Source organism: Mesoplodon bidens, assembly GCF_964165515.1.
Source record: "Mesoplodon bidens genome assembly, chromosome: 9".
In the NCBI taxonomy this organism is placed as follows: domain Eukaryota; kingdom Metazoa; phylum Chordata; class Mammalia; order Artiodactyla; family Ziphiidae; genus Mesoplodon; species Mesoplodon bidens.
In genome coordinates this window covers 22,937,523-22,955,103 of record NC_138166.1, presented here as the reverse complement: position 1 = coordinate 22,955,103, position 17,581 = coordinate 22,937,523, and the positions used below count along the sequence as shown (strand labels likewise).

The following is a 17,581-nucleotide window of genomic DNA, read 5'->3' as shown; positions in this document are numbered from 1 at the left end:
ATAATAATGAAACACTGGCAGCAAAATTTTGTCTAATAATAGGGGTTGGTTAAAACATATGATGGTCCACCATGCAGTGAAATGCTACATACCTAGTAAAACTCATACTGAGGAAGAATAATTTCATTGAATTAACACTATTCATTATTTCAAAACATGTTTTAAAACCAACAGCTTATTTTTAAAAAGTACCTGACCTCCCCCACTCCAATGGCAGTCATTACTGCCTTGCATCAGGCCATTTAGCAGTTGCCCACTCCTCAAACTCTTCCTTAACCCTGGTCCTCTTAGATTTATACCTACTTTGGGTCTCACAAACCCCCGTGGCTTTACTTATCAGCTCACATTTACAGAGCATTATCTTCTGAACTCAAGGCAGCAATTCTGAGATTCCATTTTACTGAAGGAAAGAAGGATGTGATGGATTCACGGGAGGTTAAGAGGCCATTTACCAGGCAATGTATTAATCACTCTACAAATATTAACTCATTCAATCCTCAGAGAGAGGAAGGGACCTATTATCCTCATTTTTCAACTGAGGAAACTACAGCCCTGGGAAGCTTCTATCTTGCCTGAGCTTCCAGAGCTGGTAATTGGTTAAGAGTTCAGATTTCAACCCAGGTAGTCTGGCTCCAGAGCCAAGGCTTTCAGTCACAGCTCTACTGTCTCTTGTTCTTATTAGTAGTAAAAATAATAATGATTATTAATAATATTTAATATAACACAGAATGTGATCAACAGTGTTTCATTATCCAGAGCTTTTTAAGTGTTTTTACTTAGAAGAGCTCACTTATCTCTGAAAACTCATTTTGCCGAGACAGGAACTGAGGCTCAAGTACCCATCGCTGATGCTGTGAAACCCACCGCAGGAATTACAGACTCATTATTATTGGTAAATAATATAATGTAAAGGCTAATAAAAAGTGCCTCCACAGTCCTTAGGGCTTCAGTGTGATTTGACACACCTTTTACAATGGGTAACCGGCTCTGAGAGGCCAGCAACTCGGGCAAGGCAGCATACCAAGTAAGATAGAGCAAAGTTATCGTTTTGCTTACTAATAATAACGCCTCGTCCTCCAGAGCTAAAGAAAAGGCTTTTCTTAAGGAAATCAAACTCATCTCGCAGGGAGGTGGTGACTTCACCTGGGTCCTGCAGCTGCTTCGTGGCCCCCGGGGCAGTTTCTCGGCTGGTGCGGCACCAAAGGCGCCTCCCGGCGAGTCCCGGCCTGCGGGCACCTGGGCACCTGGGCAGGTGGGCGGGTCGGGGCTGCGGGTCGCGGACCGCCCCCGTCCCCGGTGCCTGCCCCGTGCCGCCCGCGCCCCCGCCGCCCCCAGGCAGCTCCAGGCCGACCCCGGGCCCCCTCCCCGAGTCTCCACCGCTCCCCCACGCTCGGAGCCGATACCCGGCCTCACTCTCCTCCGGCTCCGGGCCCACTCACACCCGTCTCCGGCTGACCCGGGGCCCTCCCCGCGCCCCCGCCGCCTGGAGCTGCCCGGGCGGGCGGCCGGCGGCCGGTGCGAGGCCCCTCCCCGGCGGAGTCGCTCAGCTCGGAGGAAGCGGAGGCGGCGGCAGCGCCGAGACCTCGCCGCGCTCATGGCGTCGCCCGGGTGAGTGCGGCGCTCGCGGCCGCGCCGTGGCGGGGGATTGCGGGGTGGGGGCTGCGGGCCGCCGCTGGCGGCCTTCCCCGGCCTGCGGCCCCGGACCCCCGCCCGCCCGCCCACCAGGCCCCGCGGCCCTCTCCCGCCGACCTCGGGTGGAGGCGGCCCGGGCGGGGGCGGGCTGAGGATCTCGGCTCCGGGGGCGGGCTCCGGGGCCCGGGGCGCGGAGGCCGGCGGTGGGGGGCGGGCGGAGCGGGAGGGCGTGCGGGATCGGCAGCCCCCCACCTCCCAGCGGCGCCCCCGGCCTGGAGCCGCGGCGTCTGGTGCTCGCCCGGCGTCTGCCGCCCTGCCTTCCGCATCTGTTTTCTCCACTTGCTCGCGTTGGAGTTGATGCTGGGTTCTCACCGCCGTCGGGATGCAGCCTGGATGTCCCCGAACGTCCGGAGCAGGGGCCGGGGCAGACCCTGCCTCGGCCTGGTCTGGGCCTCCAGCTTGGGCTGGGCCGCGGGCCCGGGTACAGTGGCTGCCCCTATTCTGACATCACCTCCATTCCACTGTCTTGGTGTGAAAATGTTCTTTCTTTTAGGAAATGATGGTGACCCACTGAGTTTGTAATTAAAAAAAAAAATTTTTTTTTTTGCAAAGTAAAACCTCAGCAATTCATTATGATTACTTTTTGTTTTGGTAATTTAGTCGTGAAAGCTGGGAATGACAAGAGTTAATGCAACAGCTACACTTCACAGAGGAGGAAAATTAGTGTCAAGGTCATTGCTTAGTTGGTAACAGGCTTCATTTGACTGCTGTCCACCATTCAGTGTGTCTCAGACACACTGAGACACACTGGTTATGGTAGCAATTCGCTGCGCATCCTTGCACATCACAGAGGGCTTTTACTAGCGCATGGGGTGGGGTGGGGGGAATGGTGGGCTGAGAGGCAGAGAAGATGGATATCAGGCCCCTTACAGGTGAGGGAAGTTCACTGCAGTGGGCCTTGATGGAGCGAGCTGGGTTTTGACTCCAGCCAAGTCATGGGTATTTCCCATCTACCTGCTGTCTGTCTAGGTTTGGGGAGGAGCGGTCAGAAGTACCCAGTACTTTGAGCTTGTAATTAGAATAAACAGCTCATCCCTCAGAATGCCAGGCTGTCACCCAGAGGTTCAAGGTCCCACTGGGTTCCTGGCCCTCGTATCAGGAAAAGGTGAGGCAGGGCGCACCGGAGGCAGTAGTGGGTGGCTGAGCCTGTGTGGGGCTGCCTTGAAGCCTTTAAAAAGTGCTGGTGCATTGGGTATCCCAGCCCACTACATTAAGTCAGAGGCGGACTTAATGCTCGGCTGGTGTGCCCTTCTGTGGGCCAGTAGTCCCTAAACTGTCTCTCTGTGGAAGGTCATGTAAGTGCAGATTTGATATTTGCAGTCCTGACTATTTTTGAGGGATCTCATGAGTCTGCAGTTGGTACTTATTTCTGAGGGGTACCCATTGCAAAGCTGAGGTCACAGCGTTTTTAGTATACTTTACGTCATTTCATGGAACGAACTATGTACTTATTGTGGTATATACAAATTTGGGGACAGTCTACGTCTCCATATGTCTGCAGGCTTTGCTGGTAGACCAGAGTCTAGCCAGGGAGACTTGGTTTCCTAAGCTTCTGTGGCCTCTCCAAGTCAGCAGACATACAGCCTGTAAGACTAGGTGCTGCAGGAACAAGTCCAGAGATTCAGGGCCGGGATGGGAGGGGAGCCGTGATTTCTGCTGGGCTGTTCATGGAGGAGCCTCCAAATCTGGTGTTCTTTTCTAAGTGACAATTTCCGTAAGAGAGTTGGGAAGGAAAGAAGAAATTCTGACAGTTTTTGAGGAGCTTACCAATGTGCTAGCCCTTATGGGAAAGAAAAGGACAAGAATGAAGGCATCAAAGGAAAAGATATATTTGAGAATTTGAGATGACTCACAGCCCAGTGCGTTTGGAATTAAGGAGAGACAAGGCCAGAGACGGAGGCAGGGCCAGACTACAGGACCTGGCCTCCTTTTGTGGGCTTACTGCCCACTGTTCACTGAAGGATATTTGTCATCAGGCTCTTGGGGAATCCACGTGACAGCAGTATGGAGGAGGCGGCGGGGACAGGGGAGATGGAGCTCATCAGCCTGCTACCATCTACCCTCTTCTGCGGGCCTCCACTCCGGACGGCCCCCATCTCTTCTTTACTCTGCCTGCTTCTTCATTGCTGGGGTTTCCTTGGGTTCCGTAGCCCATCTCTGCTAATTCCTACCTAGCACACGTTCTCTGCATGATTGCATCCATTTCTGCAGCTTTAAATGTCCAAATCAGAGGTTCTTAACCTGGGGTACACGACTGGGTGGGCTTCCAGGGTCCTGCATTCCCTGAAACCGTATGCAGCATTGGGGTCCGTGTGCATTTTCCGGGGACCAAGGTCTATAGTCCTCACCATCTGCAGCCTGTCTCGAAGGGGCTGCTAGCCATAGCAAGTTTACAGTCATCCATCCATACCCACCTAGAGGGATAGCAAACCTAGTTAGCTGTGCAAAATATATATATATATTTCAGATTGTTAATGGTAGATAATTTGAAAAACAAAAAAAAGTATAAAACAGAATAAAAAGTGTAGTCTGACTTTCTGTAGACCACCACTTTAAACATTTTGGTGTCTTTTAAATTAGGCCATTATTTTTATCAGAGAGATATCCTTACAGATACAACTAGAGTCCCCCCACCCCGCTACCCCCCAACCTCCCTGCCTATCTTAGTTAGGCAGGTATCCCGACAGACATTTTCTATTGCATTTACATGTTATATTTGTTCTTTGCTCTGTTTTTCCCCCAAATTTTAAAATTTATTATTTTACACATAACGTAAAATTTGCCACCTTAAACACTTATTTGCTCCTTTTTTACATAAATGGACTCATACTGTTCTGCAGCTTGCTTTATTCACCCAGCAATATGCTTTGAAATGCTTTTCATGTGAGAACAAAGAACAGATCTACCTAAAATTTGACATTTATATAATATTCTGGGTCATGGTTATGTTATTTAGTTAAGAATGTTTTCAGTTTTCTTTGTAAGATAATGCTGCACAATTGGTGTCTCCCTCTGGACACGCACAAGTGGTTTTCTGAAGTAGATACAAAGAATTGTGGTCAGAGGGCCAGCCCATTGTTTTAGCTGATACTACCAAAGTATGCTTATTAATGATTGTACCACCTTACCCTTCCACCACCACATTTTAAGGGCTCTCTCCACCTCCCAACATGTGAGGACATCAGACTTTAAAAGTTTTGCCTGTCTGGTGGAATTATTGAGTCAAGAAATAGGAAGCTAATGGCATCTTTATTCACCCCATGTTCAAAGATAGAAACTTCCTCCCTGACTCCTATATTTCTTCAGAAATAGTCAGTCCTCATTTCTTAGATCCGGTTGCTAACATCGAATTCTTACCATCCATATCCTTAAGTAAACTCTTACCTTCAGGTTTTTTTGTTTGTTTGTTTTGTTTTGTTTTGTTTTTGCGGTACGCGGGCCTCTCACTGCTGTGGCCTCTCCCGTTGCAGAGCACAGGCTCCGGACGCGCAGGCTCAGCGGCCATGGCTCACAGACCCAGCCACTCCGTGCCATGTGGGATCTTCCCGGGCCAGGGCACAAACCCGTGTCCCCTGCATCGGCAGGCGGACTCTCAACCACTGCGCCACCAGGGAAGCCCCACCTTCAGGTTTTTGTTTCAGAAAATGTGGTCATCGTAGCACTTAAGTAGTCTCTGCACTGGGCCAGGAGTGATGTAATGAGACCTGTCCTGGACTCAAAGTGTGGGAGGCAAGGAGCCCCACCAAGCCCCTCACCTGCCTTCCTGGTCACTCCCGCAGGATTCATCTCCCTTGGAACTGAAAGCACTCCCATTAACATCCACTGGACATTTAAAAGTACCCCGGACTTAACTTCAACCTTTCGTCTTCCCTGTCCAGGAAGTTTCTCTCCCAACACCAACATTTTGTGGGGAGGGAAAGGATCCTGGGCTTCCCCTTCTGGGAAGGGCTCAGCTTTCCCACTGAAGCCCAGCCTGGTCCAAATGGGCCACAAGAGCTCCAAGCTCTTCACAGTGGGTGGAGGATGGGTCCTCTAGCCAGGCCAGGGGTGGGGAGGAAAAGGCCCACAGATCACACTGCGGGGAGGAGACACTGAGCAAATCAGGCAAGGTACGTAACTGCTCCTGGGTGAGGTCGAACAGGAGCCCTTGGCCTCTGCTCAGGAGCTGCTGTGGCTTCCAGAGAACACACATGGCTTTGCCAGCGGGATGCAGACCTTGCTCTTACCCAGTAGATCTGGGGTTGCCCAGTGAGCCAGCAACCACCCCCAGTGTGTCCCCACTGGAGAAAACGAGAGAACTGGGAGGGGTGTTGTAGCTGAATCATCCCTGGCTCTGCAGAGCAGCTCACCAAAGCCCACTTACCTCCTTGTAGGTGACAGATGTGCCAGTGCTTCATCAGATGGAGTGCCGTGTGGCGAACCTCTCCCCCAGCTCAAGGAGAGCCTCTTCTTATCCACAACCATGAGCCCCTGGCAGGGGCTTTCCAGCCCAAGGGAATGTTCTTTTAAACTTAGATCCTGCCTACTTCCAAAGAGTGTATTGTTAGGCCCTGTTCTAAGTGCTTTTGTTTATAATATGGTATTTAATCTTCACGACAACGCTATAGTAAGTACTGTTATTATCCGTATTGTATGGATGAGGAAATTGAGGCCCACCTAAGAAGTTTAAGTTAGAACTTGATGCCACATGACCCCATTATGGATAGTGGGTTTAAATTTGGTTACTGAGGCACAACAAAAATGTTGGACTCAGTACTTTGTTCTGATCACAAAGCACATGCCCTGTCTCTCCCGCACGCTCGGGACGAAACTGAAGTAAGAATGTATTCACTTGGTTTGTTGTATTCACTTGGTTTGTCTGTATTGGCAGAGTGGTTGTACTTTCAATTATGCTTTTACGAAATATGGCTGAACATGGAATAACCTAGAGGCGGCTCTTTCTTTTAAAGAAGAATTCCCTCCGGGAGTTCTGTATATTCTGAGCGAGACCACCTGCATGTAGTTCAGAAGTAGTGGTTCTGTCCTACATTCTCCGCGTTGTAACTTTTTATAAAATTGTTAGTTGCCTTACTTTTAAAAACAAGTAATATATGCATATGGTAAAAATTTCAAAAGGTATAAAAGGAACATAAATGAAATCTCAGGCACCTTGCCCCCTGTTCCTGTCTGAGAAACTGGCATCCTCCTTAGAGAAGCATCCTCCCGGGAGGCAGGGCACAGTGTGGACTGGTGTCCTCCTCCTTGTTCTGTTTTAAACCCAGGATGCCTTTTGGAGATGCCTCTTGTTACTCTGTTTCTGTTTAGATTCTTGGCTCCATCTCATGGATTTGTAGATCTTTGTACATTGAGAAAACGAACTTTCATTGTTTGTGTTACAAATGCTTTTCCTTTGTTATTTACCTTTTGACTGTATGAAGCCTTCCCTGCTCTGAGATCTTTTTTTTTTTTTTTTTGCGGTACGCGGGCCTCTCACTGCTGTGGCCTCTCCCGTTGTGGAGCACAGGCTCTGGATGCGCAGGCTCAGCGGCCCTGGCTCACGGGCCCAGCCGCTCCACGGCACGTGGGATCTTCCCGGACCGGGGCACGAACCCGCGTCCCCTGCATCGGCAGGCGGACTCTCAACCACTGCGCCACCAGGGAAGCCCTGAGATCTTTTTTTTAAGTCTTTAATATTTCTTTCAGTGCATTTTTGGTTTCATTTTCTAATTTACCTCTTAGATCCAGGTAGTTTTCATTTTGGTGAAAGGAGTAGTAGCGATTTACCTTTATTTTTTCCATGTTGTTGTAATTGAATAATCACCAGATACTTAGAGCTGCCTGGATCAGGGACAAAATTTCCACCTGTATTTGGGCCTGTTTCTAGGCTCTTCTTTGACTGAACTCTGTCTATTCATGAACCAGTGCTACAGCCTTAACTTACTGTGGCTTGTACTATGTTTTACTGTCTCGCAGGTTTTGTCCGCCTTCATTACTGTTCTTTTTCAGAATTTTCCTGATTATTATTGCACAAATATTTCTGAATAGAATCAGCTCCTCTGTTTTCAAACCTAAATTCACTTATTAGTTAATTTGGGGAGAATTGACTTTAAAATTATAGTGAGCCTTCCTTTCCCCAAAGGATATGGCTTTTCATTTGTCCAAGTGTTTTATATTCTTTAGTTTTTAGAAATTCTTTTCATATAGACGTTGCACATTTATATGTGTATTCTTAAATTTTTTCTTGTTGTTACTCTAAATGGGACTCTTCCTTTCACATCGCTAAACTTCTTTGTATATAAGAAGACAATTGGGTTTAAAAAAAAAAATGTTTGGGGGCTTCCCTGGTGGTGCAGTGGTTGAGAGTCCGCCTGCCGATGCAGGGGACGCAGGTTCGTGCCCCAGTCCGGGAGGATCCCACATGCCGCGGAGCGGCTGGGCCCGTGAGCCATGGCCGCTGAGCCTGCGCGTCCGGAGCCTGTGCTCCGCAACGGGAGAGGCCACAGCAGTGAGAGGCCCGCGTACCGGAAAAAAAAAAAAAAAAAAAAAAAAAAATGTTTGGTATGTCCCCGGCTTACTGAATTCTCTCATTGCTCACAGCAGTTTTCCAGTTGATCTCTTAGTTTTTCCACATCATCGTTTCTTTCTGTTCTCATGGATCAATAGCAAGGTGCTCTGCCTTTGTTGTGGGCAGACTGTGTGTCTGTAAGAAGGGAGCCAACAGTGGTCTTTTGGATACATTGTGGAGTGCTGCCCTCCCTAAGCGGCCCCAGCCCTTTGCGGCCCCTGTGCCGCTCAGCATCTCCATGGAGGTCGTCCACGGGTCTTGGGCCAGGACATGAGCACTAGCTTGCTCATGGTCCCGTCATGCTCATCCACAGCCTTCCCATTCGAGACAGTAGCAGCTCTACTGAACCTGAACATTTGGAGGTTTCCTGGACTCTGTCTTTCTCACACACTCTGTCCAGTCCTTCACAGAGACTTTCAGAGCCCAGCCCTGTGTTGTCACCTCTGGTGCTTCCACCCAGGTCTGATCTTTGTCATCTCTAATCTGTTCTCAACATCAAACAGGCATGTCGACTTGCACTCAGCCCATCCTCCAGAATAAAAGCCAGAGTCTTTGCTATGGCCCAGATAGTTCGGTCTTACCTGGCCTCTCTCTTCTACTGCCTTCCTCCTGCTCACTCCATAACAGCTGCACCGGCCTCCCACGGATCCCTGAGCGCCTCCGGGGCTGCGTGGCACCTGGAACGCTCTCCCCAGGGAGCCGCGTGGCTTACACCCTCCTCTCCTACCAAGCCTGCCCTTGCATGTCCCCTTCTCTAGGAGGCTCACCCTGACCTAATTACAGCAGTCTGTGCCCCACATGCCCGGTCCCCGGTCACCACATGCCCGGTCCCCTGATCCTAGTGTACACTTTCTTTCTTCCAGAGCACTTAACACCTCCCAGTGTATCTTCTATTTAAAACTTTCAAAAATTGTTTCTTGTCAGTTCCCCCCCCCTCACTGAACGTAAGCTAAGAGCAGAGACATTTATGTCCTTTGCCGATATATCCCAAACTCCTAGAAAAGTTCCTAGTGGGAAATAAATGTGTGGATAAATCCAAGAGAACACTGCCTTATATAAACTTGCTTCACATGTGTAAATCTCTCTGGGTCCCTGTAGCAACCTGATTAGGTGTACAGGACAGGGACGGCCAGCTTTGTTTTAAAGATTAACATACCTGGGGCTTCCCTGGTGGTGCAGTGGTTGAGAGTCTGCCTGCCGATGCAGGGGACGCGGGTCCGTGCCCCGGTCCGGGAAGATCCCACATGCCGCGGAGTGGCTGGGCCCGTGAGCCATGGCCACTGAGCCTGCGCGTCCGGAGCCTGTGCTCCGCAACGGGAGAGGCCACAGCAGTGAGAGGCCCGCGTACCTCAAAAAAAAAAAAAAAAAAAAAAAGATGAACATACCTGTATTTTGTAGAGTTCATGTAATGAGTGTTCATAGTATCTCCCCAACCTAACCCTAGTATAAACTCCTGGAGGACTGGGGCAGCATTTTAGAGCTGTTTCCTCTTGTATGGTGAATCTACATGGCACGAACCTGGGACCAAGACCTGGTTGCTCATTACACTGCTTCTCTCCTTGCAACACTCTTAGGTTGGGGTGTAGCAATGATTTTTGGCCCAGGGTCCTGCTGGAGGGGCATCAGCAGTAGGCAGGACACCTTTGCCTGACATAGGAGGTGGGTGTCCTTTCCCAGTGTGCTGCCTCTCCTGCCTTCAGGAAATTCTAGGTGCATAAAGGCAGGACTGCAGTGGGTCCCTCTGCCACGCTCCCTGCATGTGCCAGCACATTACAGGGACTAAAGTGCCAGGCTTCACGGTGCTTGTCTATTACCTACATCATAATAACTGACATCTACTTGTCCTCATGTGCTGTTTGATGGAAACTTTTCATGTATGTTTTCTCAGCCAGTCCCCACTGCTGCACAGTGAGTTTTAAACTTTTCAAAGTGTGTGGTCACCTTGCAGAGGTGGGATGGCCCCTAGTTTTGGCTCCGATATTGTGGACAAATTGTGTTCCCTTCAAAACATATGTTGAAGTCCTATCCCCTAGTACTTGTGAATGTGATCTTTTTTGGAAATAGGTTCTTTGCAGATGTGATTACTTAATTTGAGGTTGCTCTGGGTGAGGGTGGGCCCGAATCTAGTGACTGGTGCCCTTAAAAGAAGCAGAGAAGAGACACAGACATGGGACTTCCCTGGTGGTCCAGTGGTAAAGAATCTGCCTTCCAATGCAGGGGACCTCAGCTCGATCCCTGGTCAGGGAACTAAGATCCCACATGCCGCAGGGCAACTAAGCCTGCGTGCCACAACTACTGAGCCCATGTGCCTCAACTAGAGAGCCCGTGTGCCGCAAACTACAGAGCCCACATGCTCTGAAGCCCATGCGCCACAACTAGAGAGAAGCTCACGCGCCGCAACAAAGAGCCTGCACGCCACAACAAAAAGATCCCACGTGCTGCAACGAAGATCCCGCGTGCCACAACGAAGACCCAATGCAGCCAAAAAAATAAATAAATAAAAATATTTTAAAAAAGAGTGATATGTGGACACATACAGGGGAGAACCCATGTCAAGAGAGGCAGAAACTAATACAGCTGTCAAGAGCCACACATCCATTGTCTTCATTTGGTAGGGATGCTAAAACAAAGTACCACAGACTGGGAGGCTTAAAAAAAACAAATCTTTTTTTTCACAGTTCTGGATGCCAGGTGTCTGAAACTAAGGTGTCAGCAGAGTTGGTTCCTTTGGGAGGCTGTGAGGGAGAGTCTATCCCAAGCCCCTCTCCTACCCTTTGGTGGCTGCCAGCAATCCTCAGTGTTCCTTGTATTGTAGATGCATCATTCCAGTCTCCACTTCCATCGTCACATGTTTTTTTCCCTGTGTATCCAAATTTTCCTCTTATAAGAATACCATTCATTGCATTAGGGGCTCACCCTACCCCTGTATGACATGATCTTAATTTAACTAATTAGATCTGCAAAGACCTCATTTCCAAATAAGGTCCCATTCATAGTAGCGAGTTAGGACCTGAACATATGTTCTGGGGAAACACAGTTCAACCCACCAAGAGGGTTTGAAAAAGTTTATTACTAATTTAGTGAGGCTTTCTGGGTAGAGCAACTGGCCTCAGGTTTTGTTTTGTTTTTTGTTTTGTTTGGGGTGTTGTAATGGGGTGAGGGTCCCTAGCTAACACCAAAGAAAGGAGCCCTCAGGCTCTCTTGTCTGCTGGCCCAGATGTGGGGCAGGTCAGGAAGTGGAAGATCTTGAAAGCTATTAGCATCAAACAGCAAAAATTGGGTCAAACTATTATCCAAAGTTATTAATAATATACTGTCAACTACATTGTGGTAAGCAGCTGCCCCATTTTTAGTCTCCTTTTGTTAGGTTTTCTGTGCCATCTTGTTTTATTGGCACCACCCAATGAAGGAGCCAGGTTTGTTGCTAGGAATTAGCCCTGCTCGCAAGGTTTGGACAGTTTATTCTTGGCCTTGAGGGGCACTGTCCAAGGAGTGCCCAGCTCTGAGGTGGTAGCAGGCATCTCCCTTTCAGAGATGGGTCTCCTGAATCAGAATCTCCGGGTAGAAATAGAAAAGCTCCTCAGGTAATTCTGTTGTGCAATGGAAAAAGAGAATGAAGGACAGAGAAAGTGTGCCTTGCCCTGTCTCCTAGGACTGACATCCAGTGAGGCGGATGACCCAGGGTTGTCAGGGTCTTGACTCTGCCTGCCAGACTTGAAGGGAGCCCTGTGCACAAACCAGGATGTCTGCTTCCTAACTTCGTGAGAAAGAACTGTTAGACACGCTTGGCCCTCAGGGTGGCATTCAGATCACTTCTTGCCCTGGAGAGAAGTCTGTGTGGGGAGGTGCCCCCAGAAGGGAAGTTGAGCCGGGATGCCACGGCACCGAAGCTACAGGCCTGGGCAGCATGGAGACCAGGAGCCCATGCCTGGGCCGGACCTCTGTGCTGGTGGCCCCCAGGCAGGGCCTGAGCTGGGTTCCACTTTTGGCTGTATGCCCTGGGGTCTTGAAAGGACCCACATGGGCCTCAGGAGAAGACCAAAATCTAAATAGCCCTTAATGAGGAAGAAAAACGGGATGCAGAGAATGTAGTCCTATATATCAATTAATGCAATGAGCTACAGCAACATGAATAGGTCAGAAGTAGGAGGCAGGGGTCGGGGAGGATCGGTTAACATATTGAGTAATTGTTCAAAAGAGCAAAGGCATTTTCTTGGTACTTTTCTGTATATTTGTCTTATTTTTGGAATCAGAAAAAGACATTAGCAGTTTGCAAAAACTGCTTTGTAGAAGGCCGCTCTGCTCACGTCTGGGGCCATTGGAAGCACTGCTTGTTTTCACTCCCTTGGTCTTGTCTGCCTGTGGAGGCAAGAGCAGGCTTGGCAAGACTTGGAGTTGGCAGATGGGCTGTTTTTTGTGGTTTTTGTAATTACCAGCTATAATTATAAGTTACCTAAAACCTATCTGAGCCTTACAAATAGTGAGCCAAAAGGGAACCAGAAGATTCACGTTTGGGTTCTGGCCCTGTGCTTCCTAGCTTGGTGATGTTGGGCTGCTTAGGCTGCCATAACAAAGGACCACAGTCTGGGTAACTTGACATTCGTTTCTTGCAGTTCTGGAGGTTGGAGTCCCAGATCCCAGTGCAGGCAGATTCAGTTTCTCCTGAGGTGTCTCTCCCTGGCTTGTAGATGGCCACTGTCTCACTGTGTCCTCAGCTGGCCTTTTTCTGTGCACCTGCAGAGAGAGAGCAAGCTCTTGGGGGTCTCCTCCTCTCATAGGACACCAATCGCATCAGATCAGGGCCTTACCTTTGTGACCTCATTCAACCTGAATTACTCCCTTAAAGGCCATATATCCAAAAGGGTTTCAACATAGGAATTTGAGGGGACACAATTCAGGCCATACAGGTATTGAAAGCAGAGTTGTAAATTAAAAAGCATTGCACAGAGGTGACATTCTATTGCTGTTCTCTCTTGCAAGACTTGCCTCTGCTTCCAGTTTACAACACAGAGACTCAATTAGGTGTGAACTTTGTTGGCAAGAATGAAGAACAGATTTATATGTATATTTTCAGAAATTAGCACAAACTCAGGGTTGTCCCTGTGATCATTTCACTCTTGTTTTCTACTTTCTTGCATGGAAAATATAGGGTTGGAGTTAAGCTCCCCTCCTGGGAAATTCTGGCGAGTGTGTCCTGAGAGCCTGTGTGCAGTGGGAAGAGGCCGGGCAACGCCCTGGGTGTAACTACTTGTCCTCTGCCCTTGTCCTACCTGGGTCTCAGCACAGGGCTCCATGCCACCACCAGGGCGGGCCTGCTTCTTCCCCTCTGGGAAACTATTTTTAACCAGTCATGTTTTCTTTTTTTAAGGTTACCTTTTTTTCTTATTACAAAAGCAATATATGTTCGTTTCAGAAAAACGAAGAGAAGACAATGAAAAGTCCCATTTTTATCAGCATCAGGGTCAGATTAAGTCAGAGAGTTGCCTAGTACTCTGCACTGATAAAGTGGCTAAAACAGCCGTGAACACAGTGACCACTGAGGTTACTGCAACTCCTTTCGGAGAGGGCTGAGGATGAGACCTTCAGGGAACATGCTGGAATAACAACCAAGCGTCCTGAAATCCTTCTTTCCTCTAGGAGGGTGGATTTGATTAACACAAAACAGTTCTCTTTCTGATGAATTAAATGGAACTGGATTGCTTGTCTCTGAGGGGGCCTGCCACAAACTAAAGTTTAAACTTGTACACTCTTGGAAGAACATTGGTTTGAAGGGGTGCCCGATTACCAAGTTTTCTTGGGGTACACACATATCTGATTCTGGCCCTGACCCTGACTAACAGCATTACTTTAATAGCTCATTTAGTTTTATTAAATCAATACATGCCTCTTCTATTTAAAAAATTCAAATAAGACAAAATAAACGGGTATCATACTACCCAGAAATAACTAACCACTATTAATTTTATTTTTATTTTTTTATTTTTTTTTTTTTTGCGGTATGCGGGCCTCTCACAGTTGTGGCCTCTGCCGTCGCGGAGCACAGGCTCCGGACGCACAGGCCCAGCGGCCATGGCTCACAGGCCCAGCCACTTTGCGGCATGTGGGATCTTCCCGGACCGGGCCACGAACCCGTGTCCCCTAGCATTGGCAGGCGGACTCCCAACCACTGTGCCACCAGGGAAGCCCATAACCACTATTAATTTTAAAACATTTTATTTGGAAATAATTTCTACTTAGAGATAAATTACAAAATGAAAAAGGCCCCTTATACAGAATCTCCTATTCTTAACATTTTAGCTCATTTACCATTCTCATCTATCATTCTTTCTCTCTTGCTGTCTCTCTCTATGTGTATGCATGGGTATACACACACACACATAAATACACATGTATATAATTTTTTTCTTAACCATTAGAGAGTAACTTGCATACATCATCACCCTTTATCCCTAAATCCTTCAGTGTCTTATTTCCTAAGAATAGAGATATTCTCTCACATAACCACAGTACAGTTATCAACATCAGTAAATGTGACATTGACAGCACCTATATTTCAATTTAGTCAGTAGACCCCCAATTGCCTCCTTCTAGTTCAGGATCTAGTCTAGGGTTAGGTATTGCATTTTTTCTTGTCTCTTTAGCACCCTTAATCTGGAACATTTCCTCAATCTTTTTTTTTTCTTTTGTGACATTCATACTTTGAGATAATATTGTTCTCCCCCTCTAGCATAACATTTCATTTTGGGTTTGTCCTTATGATGAGATCAGGGTTCTACATTCTCAGCCAGAATGCTGTATAGGTGATGATGTGTCCTTCCTCAGGGTACCACAGCTGGGGGCACACATAGCCATCTGTCCCCATGGTCACTGGCTTTGATTACCCAGCCAAGTATAATTGCTAGGTTTTATTTTTCTTCCAGCACCTATTAAGCAATCTGTGAGGAAACATTTTGAGCCTGGGCAAGTATCTTGCTCCTTGTCAACATTTTACTGCAAGAATTGGCATTCATTGGTGTTGCCAGCTTGAACCATTCTTGATTAGGATGATTCTGAAAGTGATGCTGTGCCAGCTGCAGCACCCTTCACATTAGCATTCTGTTATATCTATTTGTTTATCTATTTGTTTATCTATTTGTTATCTATACAGGCTCATTAATACCTGTTTTTCAATGGTGTTAAATTAATTACTGTATTTAATTATATTCAGGCCCAAATTGACTCACACTTGGTAGTGGGAGCCCTTTCAAGCTGGCTCCTGTGTCCTGTGACATGCCCCAGCATTTTCTTTTTTCTTTTTTTGAGCACTTCCTAATTTTCTGAAATAAGATGCTCAGGCTCATCTTGTTCTTTTGCTGCTCCAGCCCTGGAATCTGTAATTTCTCCGAGGAGACCTGGTATCTGTTAGTGTGGAATGATATTAAAGGGTGCTTGGTATGCTCACTGGTACTATAGTGTCTTTGCTTCGTGGCCCTTTCAGACAGAGCTAAGAAATATATGCACGTTTACACAAATGGATACACATGTATACAACGAGCTTGCATATAGAAATCATGAGTACACACCAGGACCTCCAGTTCCAGCATAGCTCTGTGAATTCTTTTTCTAACTTCTTCCATTCCTTATTTGTACACCCTTTCTTCAACAATGGAACCCTGACTTCTGATGAAATCAACACATTTACTCATTCCTATGATATACCTAAAATAGTTTATTCTTAAATAGACTGTACTTATCAAGCCTACTTAAATTAATTCAGGATCATCACTTCCTGCCCACACTATTAACTTTGATGAACGTCCTTCTAGATCTCCCTGTATACACGTATAGATAAACAGACATAGTTTTATTAAATAGTAATCACACTGTACACACTCTTCTATAACCTGACTTTCCCCCACTAATGAACATATCATTAACATCATTCCATAACATATCATACAACATCTTTTTGTCCACAAAATGAGATCCATAGAATATTTTTTAATGATTGCAGAATAAGACTGTACCATAATTTCTATTATTGTACTTTGATTTAAAAGGCATCCAGGGGACTTCCCTGGTGGCGCAGTGGTTAAAAACCTGCCTGCCAATGCAGGGGCCACCGGTTCAAGCCCTGGTCCGGGAAGATCCCACATGCCACGGAGCAGCTAAGCCCGTGCACCACAACTCCTGAGCCTGAGCTCTAGAGCCCGCGAGCCACAACTACTGAGCCCACGTGCCACAACTGTTGAAGCCCACACACCTAGAGCCCATGCTCCACAACAAGAGAAGCCACCGCAATGAGAAGCCCGTGCACCGCAACGAAGAGTAGCCCCCGCTCACTGCAATTGGAGAAAGCCTGTGCACAGCAATGAAGACCCAACATGGCCAAAAAAAAACCATCCAGTTTTTCACTATTATATATAAAGTTGTCATCCACATATTTGTAACTAAATTTTAATTATTTCCTTCGGGTAGAAGTGGAATTACTGGTCAAAGGATATGTATAGTTTTATGTTTTTCTGAATGGCTGTTTGCTCTGTCTCACAGGTTTTGAGAGTGCTGGTTTCTCTAGACCAGCGTGGGCACTTTTAAAAGCAGAGATGCCCAGGCCTGGCTTTGAGATTCCAGTTTCGAGGATCTGGAGTGTAACCAGGATTTGTAGTTTCCAAAGGCTCCTCAAGAGATTTTGATGTGCAGCCAATTTGATAGGTGAAAGTGGTATTTCATTAATTTAATTATAATTTTCTTCTGAAATTGTTTCAGACACTCAGATTTGGGAGAAGTGGTCCCAGAAATAAAAGCATCTGAGAGACGAACAGCTGTGGCCATTGCAGGTAAAGTTGGGCTTGTGTCTATTCGGAAGCAGATTTGTTTCTTCTGGCCCATTGGGATTCTGGATTCTAGCACCACCCTGGGCTGTGGATCATGGACCTCAAAAATAAATAAGCATAAGGTTTTTATTTTCCCTTTTACAAGAAGACCCATTTAAGGGTCTTTTAAGCTTCCCTCATATATTCAAAATAGGATTCACTTTTAAAAAGGTATTTACCACACAGTTTTACCGGGAACACATCACTCCAATTTCAGCACGTTGCTGTTCCTGCCATTCTGAGCTGTGTTGAGGGCAACTGTCTAGTTTCTAAACTGGACACACCTGAGAGTGAACAGTGTGTTTTGTTGGAACAAGAGGTATGAATTGGGACTGTCCCTAGGAGACTGGGACTTATAGTCTTCCTGATCATGGTCCTTATAAGCTGGTTTTTCTTTCTTTGGGGATTTGGTGGGGTGGGGCTGTAGCTGCCCCTCATGACTTCAGCTTTAAGGTGTGGTGGCCACACTCTAGACATCTTAATTTCTCTTAAT

General features: G+C 47.3%; 1 protein-coding gene across 3 annotated transcripts in view; it reads left to right on the top strand.

Annotated features, from left to right (window-relative positions):
* The window catches only part of LOC308622412 (up-regulator of cell proliferation), a 77,616-nt gene that overhangs the window by 34,937 nt on the left and 25,098 nt on the right, over nt 1-17,581 (top strand). For 2 of the 3 annotated variants that reach the window (XM_081243846.1, XM_081243847.1), the window contains one exon: nt 16,982-17,052. Coding sequence is in view for 1 of the 3 variants with exons in the window: in XM_081243845.1 (XP_081099971.1) it covers nt 1,595-1,608; nt 16,982-17,052 (85 nt within the window). In the remaining 2 variants the exon portion in view is untranslated. Of the gene's footprint in view, nt 1-1,455; nt 1,609-16,981; nt 17,053-17,581 lie in introns of those variants that run through there. The other variant, XM_081243845.1, reaches the window with a different exon arrangement.